This window comes from Petaurus breviceps, unplaced genomic scaffold (genome assembly GCF_028583685.1).
Source record: "Petaurus breviceps papuanus isolate PSGF00001 unplaced genomic scaffold, PetGlider_PUasm1.0 140, whole genome shotgun sequence".
Lineage (NCBI taxonomy): Eukaryota > Metazoa > Chordata > Mammalia > Diprotodontia > Petauridae > Petaurus > Petaurus breviceps.
Genome location: NW_027185698.1, coordinates 18296585 through 18318981, shown reverse-complemented (window position 1 = coordinate 18318981; position 22397 = coordinate 18296585). Strand labels below are relative to the sequence as shown.

The 22397-nt window shown below is 36.9% G+C and overlaps 1 protein-coding gene across 1 annotated transcript in view; it reads right to left on the bottom strand.

Moving 5' to 3' along the window:
* Positions 1-21797, bottom strand: part of PPARGC1A (PPARG coactivator 1 alpha) — a 129335-nt gene extending 107538 nt beyond the window's left edge. Inside the window, exons 1-2 of the mRNA XM_069069079.1 lie at positions 21628-21797; positions 16329-16508 (exon numbers count right to left, since the gene is read on the bottom strand). Of these exons, the coding sequence (XP_068925180.1) occupies positions 16329-16508; positions 21628-21675 (228 nt within the window). The 5' untranslated portion in view covers positions 21676-21797. The remainder of the gene's footprint in view (positions 1-16328; positions 16509-21627) is intronic.
* Positions 21798-22397: the final 600 nt, after the last annotated feature.

Genomic DNA, 22397 nt, shown 5'->3' with positions numbered 1-22397 from the left:
CATGGAAGCTTAGTTCAGGGATTGGAGCCCAGTTTGTCTGGAACATTGAGTACAAGAGGGTTAGGAATATAGGTTGAGACTCAACTCTAAGAAGTCTTTAAATGCTTTGTGAAGGAGTTTTGTATTTTAGCTTAGAGCAGGGATTCTTAATCTGGGGTCTACAAACTTGTTTTTATTAATATTTTGATAACTGTATTTCAGTATAATTTGTTTCCTTTTCCAATCCTATGTATTTTGTTTTACGCATGTCAAAACTCTGTTCTGGCTTCAACATATTGCCAAAGGGGTCTATGATACAAGATTCCAGTGAGACATTTCAATTTTATTTTGAAGAAAAGGATACTATGAGGTAAAATATCTAGTGTGTCACATATAGCCAAACGCTTTTCATTCCTTCCAGGTGGACTGGAATGTTATTCCCAGAGCAAAATGTTGGGAGGGCTAAACCTGTACAAGACTCTTCACAACAAAATGAACCTGGTACACTGAGCCAGCAGTGCAGAATTCTAAGCATCCCAAGCTCACATAATGAATGATCATCTCTGTGAACTGTCCACTGTCCTTTCCGAAACTTATTCCTTACATTCCCTCTTCACCTGGCAAACTCAATGCATAAAATTATTGATTACTTTGATTAACCTTGTGCATTACCCATAGCAAATGCCTATTCTAGAAGGAAGGTGCTTCCAGGACCTCATGATGGAGGCCTATGTTTGACTTTTATCTTATCAATACTACATAATTAGTAGTTGCCAGAGGTAGAAAGATTTCTCTCTCATTGATAGTCAGGACATGCCACAGTCTTGTCAATGCTATTTGTCATACTTCATTGGGGAGATTTAAAGAGATATACAAATATCATTATAAAGTTAGAAACCATAATCTAAGATATGTCTCAATTTGGACCCTTACTATGAAGCAACTAGTCATTTCTCTAATAGGATATTATGATTGCATATTTGAAGTATGAAAACAGAAGAATTTCAATAATTATACTTTCAGCATTTTAAAGTAATAAACTTAAGAGGGGGAAGAGGAAAAGGCAAAATTGTAAATATAATGATTATGATGATGATAAACTAGGTTTTATGCATATTTAAAGTGTGCAAAGGCCACATGTGTTACCTCATTTGATCCTGAGAGCAACCCTGAGATAGATAACATCATTATCCTCATTTTATAGGTGAAGAAACTGAGACTGATAAAAGTTAAATGACTTGTTCAGAGTCACATAACCAATAAGTTTCAAGGCAGGACTGGAATAGAGGTCTTCCTCACTATGTGGTGGACTGCTCAGAACACTGGACTTAAGAGTCAGGAAGACCCAAGTTAAAATCCTCCTTCAGCCACTTACTAGTGTATGACTTCCCTCAGCTCCAGTTCCCCCATCTGTAAAATGGAGATAATAATAGCACTTACCTCACTATAAAGTGCCATAAATGTTATTATTATTATTATAAACCAAAAGATATGTGACTTCTGTTATAAGACAACTGGGGAGAAAATATATTCAAAAAGTTCCAAAAAGTAGAATTTTTACTATTTCCTACCTATGCTTTGTTAGCCATTTGGCATCAATATCAGTGACTACAGACCTAGCAATAATAGTACCCAGCAATTGATCCCTAGTCTTCTTTCAGGGCTCAATTAGCCAGCTAATCACCTTTCTTTCCTTCTTTCCTTTCTCTCTCCCTCTCCCTTTCTCCTTCCCCCCTTACCTCTCTCCATTCATCTCAAGACACAAATCTTCCTTCCTTCCTTCCTTCTTTCCTTCTTTTCTTTTTTCCTTCTTTCTTTTCTTTCTTCCTTCCTTCCTCTTTTTTTTCCTTCCTTCCAAGGTGCTAATTTAGATCAATATTTCTCCTTAATATTGCTTACTGTTATGAAAGGGCAGTGAGAACAAAGCAGCTGATTGTTGACCGGTCTATAGCAGTGTAGTCCTGAATGAATGTTAAGTGGGATATGAAGGCAATAAGAAAACCTGCCAGAGTCAAGAGTTAGAGAATTCAATAGTGACTGCTAGTGCACCATAAGAATAGTAAAATTCACATTAAAAAATGCCATACATGCCCCCACCCGCAAAGTCATCAAGCATAGACTGAAAATTCCACTGGGCAAGAGAAAAACATACCAGAGAAGTCAATTAGCTTTCACTCTGGGAAAGAAAGCATTACAAAGTGGGGGTGGGGTAGAGAGGGATGGAAATCCTGCCAGAAATGCCACCTTCACAACAGCACTCACTATTCACCAAAAGGAAGTACCACCTTCCCCATTTGGGGGGACCCTCTCGACAATTCCTGGGGAAAAATGTTTGGTGCAACATCATCGTAAGCAGGAATATGACTCTATTTATATGACAAGTTGACAACATACAATTTCATGCTTGTTGAACTGATCGGTGTTATATATTCACTGTGAATATTACGAAGGCTCACCATTATAAATATGAAACAGTATACACTTATTCAAAATAACTCCACCAGTGGCAATTTATAGCCTGCTTGTTTGTGTACTTATGAAGTCCAAATGCCACCTTAAGAAGCTGCAGCTCACAAAAACAGATGTGCAGTGTGACTGTGACCAAAATGGATTTACGATGACCTATGTGAAAGGAGGCTATTACATTTTGGTCTGCATGGCAGCTGACACTAGTTTGTATTTAGATATGTGACTGGTGGGAACATTGTGTCCTTAAAGGCCTGTTTAAACACAGGCCAAGACATTTGTCTAGTGGACTAATTATTTTACCACTGTTCCAAGCAAGTATTATTTTTCTCTTTCTCTTTTAAACAAAAAAGAAAGAAAGAAACACACATTTTCATGACTTTGAGTAAAGATACAGTAAGTACTTTAAACCCTGGCCCTCCCAGGTGAAATGCTGTCATGCCTTCCGGAATGCCTGCATAATAGGACTGTGCAGAGATCATTTGCACTTTCTTGATCAGGTGCCTAGGAATGGTATAAGGCCACCAGACATCAAACAATAAACTGTCATTTAGGGGTGGAGTTTTCCCATCTTCTTTCCTGCATTTGAAAGCAAATTTCAACCAAGAAAGAAGAGGACACTTCAATAGGACACATAGGAACTTGTGAGGAAGAGCACAAAGAGAAATCAGACAACCTGCTGAAACTCTATTTCAAGATAACTGCAAAAGTATTTCCCCTAAACAACAGAGGGAGATATCTGGAGCTGCAAAAGCTATCTATATTGTTTGATTGTTTATATATCAGGACAAAGCTACGTTATGGTAGCTTCTATGTGACTTTGTAAAAACTCTTAGTTCTCATTATAGCAGTATCATTTGGTAGCCTTTGGAGCTCTAGGCCTTACTTATAAAATCTGCAAAACCTAAACTTCTCCTTTGTATGTGGCAAAATTCAACCTAAAGGCACTTAAAAGCGAAATGGAAACTGCTCTGGGTATCTTTAGATGGTTGTGTATTCTTCATACACTTAATAAGCCTTCCTCCTCTTGTTCTGTGACTTATGCATTCTCCTGATCCTTTGGAACGCAGGGTCTCATTTACATTTTCAGTCTCCTTGGACTTTATTCTTAGGAAGTTTGCTCTCCAAAATCTGCATTAGTTTCTTTTCATATTTGCTGTTAAATTAAAGAGAAAATGTTGTATGTCCATGTACTATGTCCATCCCAGAATATAACATAATCACATATGATCATTTATCAAGGACTTGGTGGCTCTTATTGGTTTGTTTTTATGATCTCTTATGTATGATCTCTTATGTATGTATGATCTCTTATGTATGTATGAACTGCTGGGGCTACCAATCTGAAGCCTTGTTTGTAAGGCCATCTTAATCTGACCCTAACCTCTTTTGTCACAAAGCATTATTTTGCAGTAAAATCCCATTTGCCACCATAAAATTTGCTGTGAGTCACATTTTAGAATAATGTAAGCATTCTTGGTGCATCTAGAACACACCAAACATCTAATGAAGTGCAATGATCATTGATTATTGTGAGAAATCAATGATTATTCCGATGATCTCATTAGTTTCCAATGATTTGGGTGCCTTCTGTAGATCCTGACTGATAAGCCACCCACTGCACATTTTTGCCTAAAGCCATTTAGTTGATGTTTCAGACATGCTGCTATCCTGTTCACAGCCATCCTTCTCCTCCTAGGTGCTTTCCTTAGCTTTATTTTTACCATTACACCAACTAGAACATTAAACACAATGTTTAAGTTCTATGTTAAATCACAATCACTTTCTATTAGCTGTTCCAAGCTACCCATTTTTATCAACAGTTACTTTATTAAATCCTTAATAATATAGATGGAATAGTTAGTTAATTTGTGTGTTGAGCCATGGATGTTAATTTGTAAACATAATAACATACTGCAATCATTTGCATAATAGCATTTTAATCTTTTTAGTAAAAGCTGTAATTCCCTACAAAGTACACTGCAGTAGAAACTAAGTGACTATTGGTAATAATAAAAAAGGCCTTAAAATTCTGATCCTATTATGGTGTTGGAACATACCCAAACTGCTTCCATAATCTCTGAAATGTTACTGTTCTCTGATTTAGGTGTCTGTGTCAAGAATAAAAATGAAGTATAACTGGTAGCAGTAGACTATTTCCTAAATGTAATTTAGTATTCACTAAGCACCAGCACTTTGCAAATAGCTCTGAGGCTTTCCTTCAAAGTTCAGAGCTCTAGTTATGCATATTGGGGGGAGTACACCACGCAGCTCACCTCTAAACTCTGTTGTGCTGAATAGATGGCTCTGATACATCATGCTGATTTAGCACAGAAGGACATCAAACATCAAGGATTTGACTACACTCTTTGTGCCCTCTTCCCAACACATTCCCCTACTTCATTGTCCCCTATCAACTCCCCCACCTCCAAAATTGTACACATTCTTAGAATGCCTGCCTCTGGCTACTAATTTGGGAAGGAAAAAAAAATTAAAGTTGGAGGGAGAGGGATGCTAGAAGAAGTCAGTTGAGGAAAAAAAATCTATAGGAGGCTCAGTTCTCTAGAAACCCATTAACACCAGTCACAAGACTGGCAAAGAAAACATTGCTAGTTGTTTAAAAGTCAGGCCAAGTCATTTTACGCAAGATCTGGTAATTCATTAATCAATCTGGCTGCAAACCTTGAATGAATAACTTGCAGTTGTAATGGAGAGGAGTAGGCCCACAAAATATTGGCATTTATAATCTGAAACTATGCAAATTAGCTAATGATTTTTACAAACAAAAAAAAAAATCCTACCACCGTACAGGAACAAACTACTTCAAATGAATAAGAAGTCATTTATCTATGTAAAAATTTTTCCTTTGCCAAGAAGAAAGTGTTCGTTTTGCTGTGGATCTCTCCTGTTTCCCCTCTGTTCTCATTCTTGCTATTTGTAATTCAGCATCTTTGGCAGCCTACAGTAAAACACAGTAGCCTACTTAGCTTTCAAAATATACTTCATAGAGCGCTGTTGTGAGAGTAATCAAAGAGGTTAAAAAAGCAGCAACAATGTTCTTGATCGTCTTTATATTAAAAATCGATTCATTTTATAGAAACAGCAACAAAATCCAGCATTATTATGTGAACAGATTCAGTAATTTCAATGATTACTTAATTTTGTTGTATTTTTGAAATATTCCAATCTTTTATAGTGTAGACTTTATGGCTCATCATTTTATTATTTTTTTTCTTCTGTTCTTATCCAAGGCAGAAACTGTTTTTTTGTGCTTATGTGACACTACTTAGATGCTGTGCATATATCGTGTCTATATGGTAACATAAATGCATATGATGCTATTATATAAATAAGCAGTCTGTCCTGTATCCTGGTGCTAGAAACATTAATAACTTTAAAACAGGTTACAATATTCCTTAAGAGGGGTGGCTAGGTGGCACAGTGAATAGAGCACTGGCCCTGGAGTGAGGAGGACCTGAGTTCAAATTCAGTCTCAGATACTTAACACTTGCTAGCCATGTGACCTTGGGCAAGTCACTTAATCCTAATTGCCCTGCCCTCCCTCCTCCAAAAAAAGAGGCAATAGACAATGTACCAGTTCCTTCAAATTCCTGCTGAAAATATTCATGTACTACAATTTCAGCACTTATAGAATCTGCACTAAATAACTCTTTCTGGCTAAAAGGGAGTAATTGCCACACTAGAATCCAAGACCTGAACTAATGCACTTCCACAGTTTCTAAACTATAATTTAACAGGAAGAAAGAACAAGCAAATAATCTAACTTGAGATTTTTAGATCTCTCTGGAAGCAAAAAAAAAGCATTCTTTTCCAATCATGAAATCCAATACTAGAGATCTTTATATCATGTACTGTACTGCTTTTAAGAATTAGTCAACTTTCATGAAAATAGCCAATTCAGCTTTTTGTGACTACAGATTTCGGAGGTTCACTTCTATTTATAAAAGCCACTAGTAAGAAAGTTAGTGATGGAGAAAGTTGACTATGCAATTAGCTTCCTGTGACTTACTATTTGCAGGAGCTTATGCCAACAGGCACAGCCCTGTGGATAAGGGCTCCTAAATCATATATTTCCAATGGTCAGCATAGTGGAAGGGGGAAATAGGGTGATAAACCAGATGTCCCCAAGATAGGCCAGATGTTATCAAGTCAAGAAGTATAAAACAATGTTTAACTGTTCTTTGCAGATGACTACACACACACACACACACACACACACACTTTCACATTTCATTCCAAGCCAACAGAACTAGGAAAGAAAGTAACATACAAGTTGGGTAAGATTGTAGCTCTCTCACTTGTGACCGTCAAAAAGGAAAGTATGACAATACTACCAGGCTAGACTTTGCGATGGCCTATAACTACATGATAAGGGCGCCATAATAATCAGAAAAAGCTCCACAAATCTTCAGGAATTTCAACGTTCTGTAATTTACCTAGTCAGAGTACTTATCTTCTTGTTCATATGGGTATTATTTCATAATTTATAAAATATGCTTCATATAAATATCATTACTGAATGTAACAAAAGTTTGGTGCCTTGACACGCTTTTAATTGAACCAATGAACAAGTATTTATCAGTGCAAACTGGAAAATAAGTCAGAGACACATACACAAATTCTTTCCACAAAGGTTTAAGTTGAATGGGGTTGGGTTTGGAGGTATTAATTCCACATAGGATTTATCTTCTTAGCATTCATTAAACTTAATTAACTAAAGCACTTTATCTGGAACTCTTCACTAAGCCATATACTTAGAGTTGGAAGGATCCTTAGACATTATCAAGTCCAACCCCTTATTTTACAGATGAGGAAACTGAGGTCCAGATAGGTGGTGACTTGCCCAAGTTCCTCCAGGCTTCATTATATTCTGCCTTGAATTTAAATTTATATCTGTGTAAGTTGTATCCTCCCAGAAGAATGTACATTCCTTGAAGGTTCAGAATAATTTTCTGTCAAGTAGCAAAATATCTGAGAAACAGTAATTATTTAATAAAGTTTGTTAAACATTTGTCAGAATCTTGAAGCCAAAGAATTTTCTTTCATGGAGATTTTCAAAGGCCCAGCAGACAACTATACATGTATTTTGATGAGATGACCTTTCAAGATCATTGTTAAGACCGTCAAGATAATTTAAACATCTAATGTTGTTAGTTTGAAACTATCAGTACTTTTCTAGGGCTAAAAGTTTGAAACTATCAGTACTTTTCTAGGGCTAAGATATAGTTTAATTTCAAACAAACTCAATTTAAAGGATTTGGAAGTCAAACCTCTCTTTAATACCTTAGGTCTAGAATTTCTTTGATATCTTTGATGTGTCCCTTCTTCACCATTCCCCCATTTCTACCATGGTTTGTGCCTATGTTGCCCAAAAGGGCTTGACAATTACAGTGACCTGCTGAGATACCAGTTGCCCTTTCTCCTTCGCACAAATGATCCTTGATACAACCCTCTTTCCCTAGATCTTCATGTCCCAAAAACTTTGCCTAGAGTTTGATGACCCTTCATAATCAGGCCCCACCAGACAATCAGTTTGATCAACTCACTCTAGCTGCCTGCAAGGTAGAACAGAATGATATAGAAAGGTCACTAAACTTGGAGATCTGAGATCCAGCATTTCTTGTTCTTATCTATAAGATTATTGCCAAGTCCCTTGGACTCCCAGCTCATTTTCTTCATCTGTAAAATAGGGATAATAATACTTTCACTAAATAGTAATTGCAATAATAACTGGCACTTATATAGTGCTTTAAGATTTACAAATTACATAATTATCTATCTTGATTCTCAATAACCCTATAAATTATTTTTTGATGAGTACAGACCCATGATTTCATTGTGCAGAAACTCCAAGTGCAGAAATTCCCTCCATTTACATACCCTGGTAACTTGTCTATAGTTTATATAGCTGCACAGAACACTGGGAAGTTAAAAGACTTATCCAGAGTCACACAATTTGAATTAGGGGCAGCTTGATGACAAAGCCAACCAATGTTATCTATTTTTAGGTGCCATTTTACTAGCAAGGGCACTGAGACTCAGAGAGGTTAATCACTTACCCAGTTAGCATCAGGAAAACATTCAAAACTGGTTTTGCTTATTACTAAGACCAATGCTCTTTTTACTATGCTTGTTACTGTTCAGTCTCCTATTTGCCGTTTATAACGGATAGATTTTGTAAATTGTAAAGAGCTATCTCAGCAAATGAATGTCTTCGTTCATTCATTCAGCCTTACCCTCCACCTGTTCTTCAAGTCTTAGCTCATGTCCAATATCCTTTATGAAAGTCTTCCATTTCTGTTCCCTTAACTCCCATGGCACACAGTCTGTACCACATAATTTGGTCTTAATTCATACAGTCTTGCCCATATGCTAATTATTTCATGAAAGTTTCTATTGGGCCTCTCCCCCAAAATGTTTTAAACTCTTTGAAGACTGAGAGTATTGTCTTAAGCTTCTTCTCTAAATGTTATAACATCTACCATAGTCCTAAGCATAAAGTAGATGATTAGCAAAAACTTATAGGACAGTAGAATGGCCTAGAATTCTTGATGTATTCCACTAATCATCTTAACTCAAAAGAAAGATGAGATGTGCAAATTTAGAGACATTTCCTCTCCAAATGTCCATGTGGATTATGTGTGCCTGATCTATGGTAGAGCCTTCCAGGTTTGTATTGATCTGATAAACCACAGTCAGACACACTGTATCTTGACTCCAACATAGTGATGTCATTCTGGTCCTTTTCAAGAATGAAGGGCAACAACCAATCATTTTTCAGCTGATGTGAAGGGCCTTGACGGGCCTTCAGATGATAATGATACTTATTATAAAGTACTTCAAATTTCGCAAAGACTTTTACAACTATTGTCTCATTTGATTCTCAGAACTCTGTGATGAAGGTGTTAGGTTTATCTCCATTTGACAGATAAGGTGGAAACTGAGGCCCAGAAAAGTGGTTTGCCATTTCCTTTTCCAGCTTATTGCCCAGGGTAACTAGTAACTGTCTGAGGCCAGATTTGAACTAGGTAAGATGAATCTTTTTGAGTCCAGGCCCAGATCTCTATCTACTACACCACCTAGCTGCCCAAAATGTGTATACATGTATATTTAGATGTATATATATATAGATGTAGATGTAGGTATAAATGTAGATAATTTCATTGTTTTAAGCCTTTTCTCTTACCCGCCATCATCTCCCCATAGTCCTAAGAATAAAGCAGATATTCAATGGCTACTCCTGATTATTCACATGCCATGCATGTGTGTATATGTATATATATACATGTAATACATATATACATATTTAACACAATATATGTCCATATATAGTGTTATATATAATATGTTATCCATATATATAACATAATATATCCATACGATAAACCATATATCATATATAATAACTATAATATGTGTATGTGTATGTGTATATATCAAATAATTCAAGAAAAATGGGAATAATCTATTCTTTAAAAGCTCATGCATGAACACACTTATAAACAAATAAATGCAAATTCTACTGGTTATCAAAGAACCAAACTAGCAACAATGGCAGACTTCCACTTGCTTTCACTAACAACTAGCCTCAGAACACCTACTAAGTCATATTCTCACATCATAGTCATTTCCAGTGTCCTCAAGCATCCCAAACAGCTGCATTCAGAAATAACAGAGGTATGAATGAATGTCCCCTATTCAGTTGTACAAAGATATTAAAGCAAGTGTCAAAATAAAACAGGACCAAGGCAGCCCGTATTGACCCAGAAGAAGCAGTGTATTATTAAAACTGACCCCATGCTACACATATTTACACACTGCTTCCCTATAAAAAGTAGTCCTTTATTCTCTACCTTTGAACAATACACAAAGGCAAGTGAGGGAAGGAAGTTATGTTGCAATATTTTGAAACATAAGTCATGTTGCTAGCTGTTCCAGAGACAGCATCCTGTTTTCCTTTTACAGGTATCATAGGCACTCGAGGCTATACCTTTAGCCTTTTGCTAAAATTTTCCAAAGTAGTGATGAAATTACACCTGGACACCTGCATTTACATATTCATACACTGGTAGTGCAAGAAGGAACATTTGTTTGTGTGTCTAGTTACTCAACCTGAATGTATAAATGTGTATTGAAACAGCTTTGAGTCTGTCCAGGAAATCTGCTGTTTTTCTACATTTTGATTCTTAACCAGTTTAGTTATTCCTCTGTACTTAATTGAAATTGAATGGCCACATCAAAAGCAGCAAAAGAATGCTACTATGAGAAACTTTTATCACAATTTTTAAATCTTGCTGCCTGAATTTTTTTTTTTAACTAGCAACATCCTGGCTTTTAAGGTAGGACCTTGAAGAGGGTCCCAGAAAACTTGAATCCCATTTTCAGTGTCTTAGGACAAGGCATTTAACTGCATTGTGCTTTATTCTTTCCAAAAAGGGAGACTGATCACACTTGTTATACATGAATGACAAAGGACAAGTCTATTTTGCTTACTTTGCATAATACCAGGTATAGGTAGTCATTGAGTACTTTAAAATTTTGAGATCCTTGGAAGAAAAGTATAAATTACATCATAATAGATAAGAGATATATGTTCCTTGAAATAACTTGAACACAATTCTTGCTTTAGTGGTAAGCACCATAGAGCAAAGACAGCTATATATGCTTTCAAAGAGTAGTTTTTATAAGGAGACCTGACCTCACCTATATCCAAAGCATGTACTTTTTGTCTGTCAATTGCCAAAATACATCTCTATAGGAAGATGTGAAGTAAAAATATGTTAAACAGATTCAAATAATCCTTTTACCAAAGTTTGATATACCATTGCTAAGAATAATCACATTATTATAACCCTGTATAACATAACCCTATATGTTTGTCATCTAGACAATGGAAGAACCAGTGTCAGTATTTAGTAAAGTACTCTCAGATGTAAGCCATCAAAACTCTTGCTCTGCAAAGATGTACACATACACAAAATATGTGCATGTGTATATACATATACACATATGTGTGTGTATATATTCATACACCATGCATATATGTATACTATGTGTGTATGGGGGTGTTGCTTCTTTCTCAAGGAGAGCCATCATCTATCAACTTAAATTTTGTTTTCTAAGGCTCTAAGGATCTCAAATAGTTATATATCATCCTAGGTATCAGAACTCCTAATATTTTACTCTCTTAAAAACTTGTCTTTCAGAAATCTGATTATGGTCTGATGTTATTCTGGATGACCTGGGGTCTTTATAGTTTTATAAGAAGTAATGGTTAGTGCTCTATTTAAAAATGAATGAAATACAGAAAAATAAATTTTCCCCCCTCCCCAGTTTGCTAAAAAAAAATTCTTGGCAGCTGAATATTAAATAGGAAGTATAGGAGCAAGAGAATTTCTTCTGTACTGACTAAACATCAACCTAGGGATATTTAGCTGAAGAACCAAAGATCCCAATAGTATCAATATAAAATTTCACAAAAATACAAGTATCCTTAGATAGCAATTTAATGAGAAAGAAAGCTTGCCTCTTACGTTAATGATTTGCTCTGTTTTTGTTTTTTGATCCAAACAGTATCTAAAAATATGCTCACCCAATGTTGAAGAGCTATCTTTTAAATTAGAGCTTATTGATGCCCTATCCAATCACTGAGTAATTCAAATTCTATAGAGGTAAGTATCCTTTCCATCTTTCTATTGCTTTCCTTCTTTTTCTCTGTCTGTCTCTGCCTCTGTCTCTGTCTCTGTCTCTCTTTCTCTCTGTCTGTCTGTCTGTCTGTCTGTCTCTCTCTCTCTCTCTCTCACACACACACACACACACAACACAATCTGTTTATTTAATGCAGCGTGACTTAAAATTGCCCTGTAACCTGACAAGTGTACTGAATGAAGAATGTTCAATTTACCAGTTTTAACCAGCCAAATCCTCACATGAACTTTCTAAGGCCCAATTGAGAAGCCTGGGAAAAAAATGACTAACCACAAATCTCCAGGGTTTCCTTCACCTTTTTTTCCCCTTACCTACATTTCAATGATAACATTGTGAGTTTTATTTGACACCTCACACGATCTCCAGTCTCCCACATTTTCTCCTTTTTTGTTACTGTCTCTGACAAAAAAGTGGCCCTTCCTTCTCCGCGAGAAGATCAAGCCTTCTACATGTATCTTTGATCACCTTTCCTTCCATCTCCTCTGGAAGTGTGCCTTATTGATCACACAACTTCTCCTGTTCAATCTTTTCTTACACATATCTCCTTCTCTACTGCCCTACCAATATGCCTAGGGCTCTTCGATGCTTAAAAATCCTTCACTTGACTTTGCCATACCCCCACTCACACTCCTTTTCCCCTCTCTCCTTTCCTCTCACTCTCTCTTTGCCCTTTTTCACAGTCAGATTTCTAAAACACAAAAACTGTCTTATTTATTTATCATATACTTAATTCTCAAGCCCTTGCAGATTAGTTTCTATACCACTTCAATGAAACTGATATCTTAAGGGTTACTGATCAGCTCAAGTGTCAAATTAGATTGCTTCTTCTCAATTCTCAGTCTCATTGATATTTCTGCTGCTTTTAACTATACTGACCATCCCTTCCACCTCGACATTCTATTCCCTGGCTTTTGTACTGTCCCCTCCTGATTATCCTCTGAGCAATGTGATCACTCCTTCTTAGTCTCCTTTCTTAATCATTATCCATGCCCCACCTCCGAACTACTACCCAAGGCCTGGGTCCTCTTCTCATTTTTCTCTATATCCTCTCTCTCTCTGTGACTTCATCACATTTCATGGTTCAAGTATCATCTCCATAGAGGTGACTCCCAACTTTTTATATCCAGATCTATTCTCTCTTTTAAATGCTAGTGCCACCAATCACATTTCTTAGATCATTCCACTTGCTACCCAAACTCAACTTATCCAAAGCAGAATGAATTACCTTATCCTGAACATGCCCATTCTCCAAATTTTTCTATTTTTGTGGAAGGCATAACCATATTTCTAGTCATTCAGGTAAGCAATTCAGGTGTTACCCTTGACTTTTCCCTCTACCTCACCCACAATACTCAAGCAAGTGCCAAGTCTTGTTGATTATACTTCCACAGTATTTCTCCTGTCTGTTCTCCTTTCTCCACTGGGAGAGGACTGGGAAACCTGATCAGGGTCTCTTCACATTTTAGCTGAAGTATTGCAATTGTCCTAATTATCTTAATTGGCCTCTCTTTTTCTAGTCACTCTTTTCTCCAAGTCATCCTCCACATAGCTACCCAAATCATCTTCTAAAGGCACAGATCTGATAATGTCACTATTCAAATATATTTAGTTCCCCCCTATTGTCCTTAGGATAAAATGTAAACTCCACAGCTTGGCATTTAAAGGCCTCAACAAACTGACTCCTACCTATCTTTCTAGATTTATTGAACAGACTCTAAATACAATTCACTTCACATCTTTAGTAAGCACACATTATGTTAATGGCACTGTTCTAGGTGCTAGAGATACTAGGTAAAACATGAGAGAGTCCTTGACTTCAAAAACTTACATTTTACTGGGGTTGGGGAGGGAATATGACATATACCGAGGTTAGAAATTACAAAGTATATTCAAAATAATGTGAGTAGTTTTAAGAGGGGAAAATCAGTAACAATTAGGGGAGGGGGCATCAGGAAAGGCCTCATGGAAAAAGGTAGGGATTCAAGGAGTCAGAAATGAGGGAAGAGGGTGATGTACAAGGGAGGACAGCATGCTACAGTCAGACTGGTCTATTAGATGTTCTCCTTCCACATTTCATTTGATCTCCTTCACTCATTGTACAAGATGTTTCTGTTGCCTGCCTCCTCAATTCCACCTAGTATTCCACCTTAACTTTCTTATGATTCAATTAGAAGAGCAATTCCTGATTCAAACCCCAGTTGTTAGCATTCTCTCCTATCTCCCATTATCTTGCATTTATTTATACATTTACATGTTGTTTCTGCTAGTAGAGTGTATACTTCCTAGATACACTTCCTAGAAGAATCATCTTCCATTTTTGTGTTTGTATACCCATCAGCTAATACAATGCCTTGCATGTGATATATACTTAACATTTGTTGAACCGAATATTTCTCTTGCCTTTTGAAATAAAAAGAAATTATCGTAGAATAAAAATGCCTTTAGAACAAGTATCCATAGCTTGTTTTGTGTCATTGAGCCCTCTGCAGTATAGTCAAGTCTGTGGACTCCTTTCTCAGAATCATATTTATAAATGAATACTATAAAATAAAGATTTTTTAAAATTGAATTGAAAATATGGATACAATGGGTTTTTTTTCACATTCAAATTCAAGGACCTCCTGAAATTTATTCACAGAGCCTTTGGAGGTTTGTGAACCCTACGTTAAGAATTCCTGCTTTAAAAGGAAGGCATGCAGCCCATTCCCCTATATCTAGGCAGAGCCACAAGCTAATTAGCTTGGAGAAAGAAGATTCAATCCTATTTTTAATATTTAGAAGATACTTGATATGGTTTTGTAAATGATGGCTATCCTCCAGAAGCACTCTCCTGTATCTTAATCGACAAATAGTTATTCATTTGAAGTTATTTGTATTTCATATAGGCCGATTTATTAGTCTTCATTCAAGGCACTCCCTAGATTACTCAAGTTTGTAACCAATGAATGAGATTATCCCAAATAAATGAAGTGTACTCCAAAGAAAGAGTATATTTTATACAATTCAATGGGTAATAAGTTGGCAGTTAGATGAAAACATAGAATTTATCTGGTTTCAATTCACTCATTTTACTGATAGGGAAAATGAGGCCTAAAAAGGTTATGGTGATTTGTCCATGGTTACACAGGCAGTAAGTAGCAAAGCCAGGGTTTGAACCCAGTTATTAAATGTATAAAATATTTGAACTAAAATAAATCTTAGAATTATCTGTTCTAACCCTCTCACATTACAGAGGAAGATGCTTAAGCCCCAGAAGTGAAGATTGCACACCTACAGTTACCAAACTAGTTCATGGTGGAGCCTAGACAAACACTGGGTTCTCTTAAGACCTAGTTCAAAGTTTTTCTTTTGCTACACATGCCTGTTTCTGGAATACAGAAACTGCTAAAACTTCTTACCAGCAAACCATAGCCCATATTTGATCATTTCCTCTGGACAAATAATTCTCATGCTACAAAGGGTTGTGAAAAGTGATATGGAACATCATTCCTATTATTGAATTTAGAACACAAAGATGATTGATTTATAAGTTAGTAGTGGGGTATTATAAAGATACCTTAAAAGGAAATGAGTTGATCTGTTTTTGAGGTATTTCCAATATTAAGAAACAGGGAGCCCTTTTTTATCAAGTACAACATGAATGTGGCAATCTAGTAGAGCCAGGAATATGGACAATAAAATAATAAAAACATCTCACCCACTTTATAAAGTTGGCATTTAAGGCCCTGGGTATAAAGGAGAGCATTATTCCATATTAATTTATATTGGGCATCTGTTAATGTCATGCTCAACTTTGTCTCTTTCTGTGTGAAGAAGAGGACAAACAGGTTTAGATTTTGTTCTCCTCCGTCACTAATTCTCTGTCCCCAATTATTTCATAATACCACAGTATTTCGTCATATGGTCTCTGTAGTCTCAAAAAAAATTAAAATTTAAAAAAATCCATATGCACACATTCATTTGTTTCCAAGTATTATTTTTTGTTTGGTTTTCTTTTTAATACCACAAAAAGTAAATTGTCTTATGGTGAGGAAAATTCTTTTAAAGATACCAGTGTAAGAAATAATTATGCTTTAGTACTTAATAACATTTTTCAAAAGGCTGTTTGGAAGAAGAACAATTAAATGTGGAGTTCCCAAGAGGGACCTCTTTACCTCAAATATATTTGAAGATTCATTGCTGTACTGATTGGAAATGATTTCTGATTGGTCACTACACCATTTGAGTCCACCTAGGAAGCCGTCTGCATCCAAGTCATTCACGTCTAGTTCAGAGAGGTCAAGTTCTGGGAGATCTGGGCAAAGAGGCTGGTCTTCACCAACAAGCGCAGCACACTGTGGTGGTGGGAAAGAAAAACATAACTTTCATTACCTAGAGGAATTGATTAAACTACAGAAGCATGTGATAGGAATTAAGCCTGGGTTATTCCAAATGACTCCACAAAAGTTAGTTACCTTAGTCTTTAATGATTAGAAAAATATAATTTTCACTTTCTTTATTGTCTAAGGGCATTCTGCATAACCCATCAGCTGCACCCCAAAGCAAGAGAGAGACCTGGTTTAAGATTCTGAAAAATCTTTTACACTAACATCTACTACAGTCATTTTCTATGGAATCTTTTTGGTTATTCATATATAGCACCACAAAAGCTCTTCTATTGTAGCCTCAAACAAGGGGTTCTCAAAGAGTGATCTGGGAACCCATGGGGTCCCAAAGATACTTTAAGGGGGTCTATTTTCATAACAGAACTTAAGCATTTTAATTTCAAATCTAGTAAATAGCAATAGTTATACCTTTCCTAAGAAAAGCTCTTTTGGGGGAGGAGGGGTCTTCAATAATTTTTAAGACTGTAAAAGGGTCCTAAGACCAAAATATTTTTATTAATATTTGTTTTTGTCATATAAATTGTCATACTTTTATTTTTTTCTTCCCAACTGAACTGAGGTTTCGTTCACAGCAATTTATGCTCTTAGAAAGTTGCCCGGGGCTATTAAAAACTTCATTGGCTTGCCACCTGTGGTCATGAAGCCAGTATGTGTCAGAGGCAGGATTTGAATTCTGATCTTCTCACTCCACACTATGCAACTCTCTCTTTAAAGATAGAGCTGCTGCTTCCCTAAAATGCAAACTGAAAATGGACCCAAATCATTCCAAAACCAAAAAGAACTAGAAAAAAATAAAGGAAATAGAAATTTAATGTCCTCATCTGCACTATTTAAAAACTGGCTATCATGTATTGTTATGCCTATAAATCTTTCCCTGGTAAATAAGCACTGCCTCAACTATGTCACAGAAATACTGTCACTAGTCCAGGAATAATGGTGGTAGCACAGTGGATACAGTACCAGGCTATATCCACCAGCACTCAGGAAGACTTGAGTTCAAATCTGGCCACAGACACTAGGTATGTGGCCCTGGGCAAGTCATTTAACCTGTTTGCCTCGATTTCCTCATCTGTAAAATGAATGAGGGAAGGAAATAACAAACCACTCCGGTATTTTTGTGAAGAAAACCCTAAATAGGGTAAGAAAGAGTCACAACTGAAACGACTGAACAACAATCTGCTATAGAAAAGAGAAATCATTGAAAAATATATCAAGTGCTTTAACTCAGGATTCCTCATATTATAACATAAGAGAGAAGCTACAGATAAGATTCAGACTTCAGGGACCCAGGGATGCTAGTATCTGACCACCTAAGGTACTAGGTCTCTTCCTCCTGGCAGTGACTTCTAATGTCAAAACTAATGCCATACAATCATTCATTTACCAAGAAGCAAAACACCCTTCTTGATATTCAGGCTCTGAATAAAATAAGTTTTATGTACATTTTTTTTTCCCAGAGCACCTCTGCCATCCCTGGAAGGCTACATTACACGGGTCATATGCAGCAGTTTGATCATGAACAACATGCTGGGAACTCGGTACTTGGTAATAGAGTCAGCAGTTGGTAAGGGGTTGGGGGTGGGCTGTAATTGACTGCCTTTCTTCCATAAGACCACCAGGCCACTGTGATATATCCAAACAGCAGGCTCAAAGGTAGGACAAAAAAAGGACAATTCTCAGAATTCAGTCTGTTCCTTTATTTTTTTTGGCATTTCTTCCATTCTTATCTATAAGTTCTAAATTATTAGATTCATATTATTGCTAAGCTAAAGCATGGTTGAAGCAAGCATTTAGTTCTAGTAAAACATTCACATTTGTTCCTGGAATTTTCATCTCCTCTGCTTTATACCTCCCTGTGGGCAACCCTCTTCAATTCCTGCCTACTACCCCTCTTAACTTCCAAAAAGAAATAAACAATTCTATTGCAGGTAACTTTCTAAGAGCAATCTTACGATCTAGGACTTTTTCAAGGTTGAAAATTTACTCTATTATTTTATTTAAGAGATATTCTTCACCTTACCCTGCCTATAGACACACACACACACACACACACACACACACACACACACAATCTCGGAATCTGGCACAAGTTTCTGTCATGAAGGTCTGTAATCCAGAGACCTGGTACCTTCAGAATCCTCAAGTGTCATTCTCATTGGTGACCAATGCAACTTAAAACCAAAACGAACCAAACTTATCTACACTGAACACATAGATTGGTTAAAAATTCTTTTGGCCCCAGACAACATGATAGCCTAAGGAAAGACAAATCTTTTTGGGGGAAAAGAAAAACACAGAACTGTAGCAGAACCTATAAAGATTAGTAGCTTTTAAAAACACACTAGAGTTAAAGTGAAGTGCGTATGCTTTTGCCAATGTTGACATGATAATAAAATCAATTCTACTGAATGTAGCATTATACTGCTAATCTGAGACACATTAGTAGCAAGTGTTCCCATTATTAATTTATATTTGGCCTTTGAATGATACCAGATTTAACAGCCCAAATCCTGTAACTGTCCTTATTTGACATGCTGATATTTACTGAATCCTTATACATCTGTAACAGGTGTACTTTATTGTAATTACAGAGATGCATTATACTTCCTCTCTACCACCATGACAGCTACTTCACAAATATAGTCTTCATTTCATAGTAAGATTGAAGAGAGTAAAGTAGGAACCAAACACAAAAGGCTTTTCCCCCTTATTTAAAGAGCAGACAATAAATTAGCTTAACAGTATGGATGATAATGAATCAATATAATAGTGCATAATTTTCAATTAATCTTTTGGAGCATTTTTTGATGCCAGAGATGGCATTTTTTTTGAGGCATAAATACTGGACTTGGGCATTTCAATTATGATAATCAGAAAATGATTTCATAACATTTTCAAATGGTCTAGAGGAGTGAGCCCAGGAAAGAATGACAGCTTGGTGGAATGTGTGTCGTGTGAATTGTCTCTATCAATCTTTGTAACCTTATTGTACATCACCTTCATTAAACTGTGAAACACGGGGGACTCAAGAAGCTGCAGTGATATAGGCCTTTATTAACCAATGCGCTGTGCTGTCATTATGTGCAAAAGGGCATAATACGTTTTAAGATGACAGCAAACATTAATGATTCAAAAAATGAAAGCTGCCTACACTAGCTGCTGTTAACGATATTTCAGATTGGTATTGGAGATTTTCAGAGTTAACACAGCTCATCCAGGACTCCTGTATATTGCCCCATGGAGAGCAACAGAAATACCAGTTGGTCAGTTTCAACCAGCGACTCATCCATTTGGCTTTACAATTAATACTGAAATCTAACCTTTTTTTTTCCTCTAAGAGAATGTACTGCTGTAAATTAATCGGTTCTGATGCTTACTTAAAATGACTGCAGGAACTCCAGTGATTAAAATAAATCTTCAATATTTCCATATAATCTGGTTCCTCAATCAGCTCCTAGCAGTATCAGGAATAATACATGATGGAAAAATGAAGCTACAGCAGCTGAGACCCACACTGTAAGCCAGACAACAGCCCACAGGATACTACAGCTACTCAGAGACAATTAGGACTTTGGAGCCACTTACAGCCTTGCCTCATAATAGCTACAGGACATATAAATTATCCATATCTATTCCCCTTTACCAAGAAAACCAAACAAGATAAGAACAATTCTACTCCACAAACAAAATCTACCAAAGCCACAGCTAGCTACCAGCACTGGAAAACATGACAAAAAGAGTTAAGAAACCAGTCCACGCCTTGCTAGATAGGAAAAATTCTTTCACGGATTGTCCTAGCAAAATGATTTTCCTTCTAGATGTGTATCTCTGCACCACATGGACATCTTATTTAACTGAATCACGTGTAACGTTTAATCCTCCCCTTTTTACCCCATGTGCCCCCAGTCGCCCATAGGAAGTACTTGGAGCTCTCCTTTCTAATTCATTGTTGCAGGTTTACTTCCTCCATGTAATTAAGTCTATTTAGGGTTCACCCCTCCAGAATCCACAGAAAGTTTCCCGCTTCACAAGTTGTCAAAACTTTGAGATAACGAATGCAGACGTGAAGAAATCCTCAAATCTCAATCCACGTTCTAGTCATTCCATATTTCAGGGCACTGTTTCCTCCCCCCAGCCCTCCCCCGTCTCCCAAACCCCACGGGTTACACCTAGCAGAAGCCGCTGATATCTAACATTATTTATTTTTACACAAGCGGGAGGCGGCAGCAGCAACAGCAGCAGCAAAACGGCAGGCAGCAGCATTAGCGTTAGCAGCAGCAGCAACGGCAGCGGCGGCGGCAGCGGCAGCATTAGCAGAGGTGGCGGCAGCAGTTCCACACACCATCCCTGCATAAACTCTTTTGCTTCAGTCTGTTGTCTCGGTTGTTCAGTGAGATTTAACCATTTGTTGCACTATCATGATTAACTGAGAACCTTGTGCTTTGAGAGAGGTTTTTTGTTTGTTTGCAAAAATCATTCCACAACATGTATAAATAGGAAGAAAGTAGCATCTCTGTTTCAGATTCTGGGGGAAAACATTCTAAAAAAGCACAGCAGGACACTGTTCAGGTTTTTGTGAGTTGTTCAGCTGGTAAGTGAGGGTGAGAGGGAATCCTGAACAGGGTGAAAAGAAACCTCAATTTTAAAATATTCATTTAAATTTTTATCTTAATCGTATTATAAATAGAAATGGCATTTTTCCAACCAGGCCACTAAATGCCACTGGAAAGACTTCAGACTGATTCATATCAATATCTTAGAGCATAAATATTGCATATGACTGGAAAGAGAGCCAAAGGCACATGAAAATAGTTTCCAACTGCAAAAGATACTGATGACAGCAGCTAAGCTTTGATTTGCTCAAGGCATCTGAGAGTAACCTTAAAATAGCAAACTTATTGGAGTTAAGATAAGATTTAGACTTGCTTCCAAAATCTCCTGCCCGGTTTACTTTCATACTTATTATCCTCATAAAAACCTCCCCTTCTACAGAATACTTGCGTCCAAGTTAAGGCTTTACATAGTCTGCAATGCACAGCTCGGCTCGGCTCAGCTCAGCTCAGCTCACCTCTATGTCACTCCATACAGAGTCCTGGTTGCACATGTCCCACGCCATCCAGCTTCTGAATGACGGCAGTAAAGCTTTTTAAACTACAATCCACAGAGCATACACTCATGCAGGCAACTAGCCCCTTACTGAGAGTGAACTGAAGGCACCTGTCTTACTACTGTTGCCAGTCACATGACAAAGCTATTAAAAAGTAGGCTGGGCTGTCACTCACCCAGCCTTCCTCCTCTTGTGCAGCCTGCTGCTAAAACTCGTGACGTCACTCAAAGGCAGACCTCTGTCTCAGTGAAGTAAAGGTTTAAAAAAAAAAACCACTCGGACTTTTTGAGGCTTCCTAGCACCACGCTGTGATTAAAACCAGCTTTTAATGCCACACCTCCTTAAAAGGAGTCCTTGCTATACAATAATGAAAATCCCCTACAATCTTTTTAACATTTATTTTGCTTTTCCAAAGCAAGAAAGTGACAAAGCCCTGTTTTATTGCAAATGAAGAAGTAACTGGCTGTAGTTGAATTGTGTCTTCTCTAGACTTTTATTCTGATATTTCTAGGTGGTCTAAGCACTGGGTTAAGTTTTGGCTTTTAATTTTCATTGCTGTTATATTACTGCATAAAAAGTATGGTGATGCAATTTTATTAACTGCGTTTAACTTTCTTGCTTGTCTGAATCACAGCACCGGTCATTTCTGATTTTTTTTTTTGGGGGGGGGGTGGCAATCAACAAGATTATCTGTGTATATTAAGAAATACACAAAAATCTCTAGTGGAAAA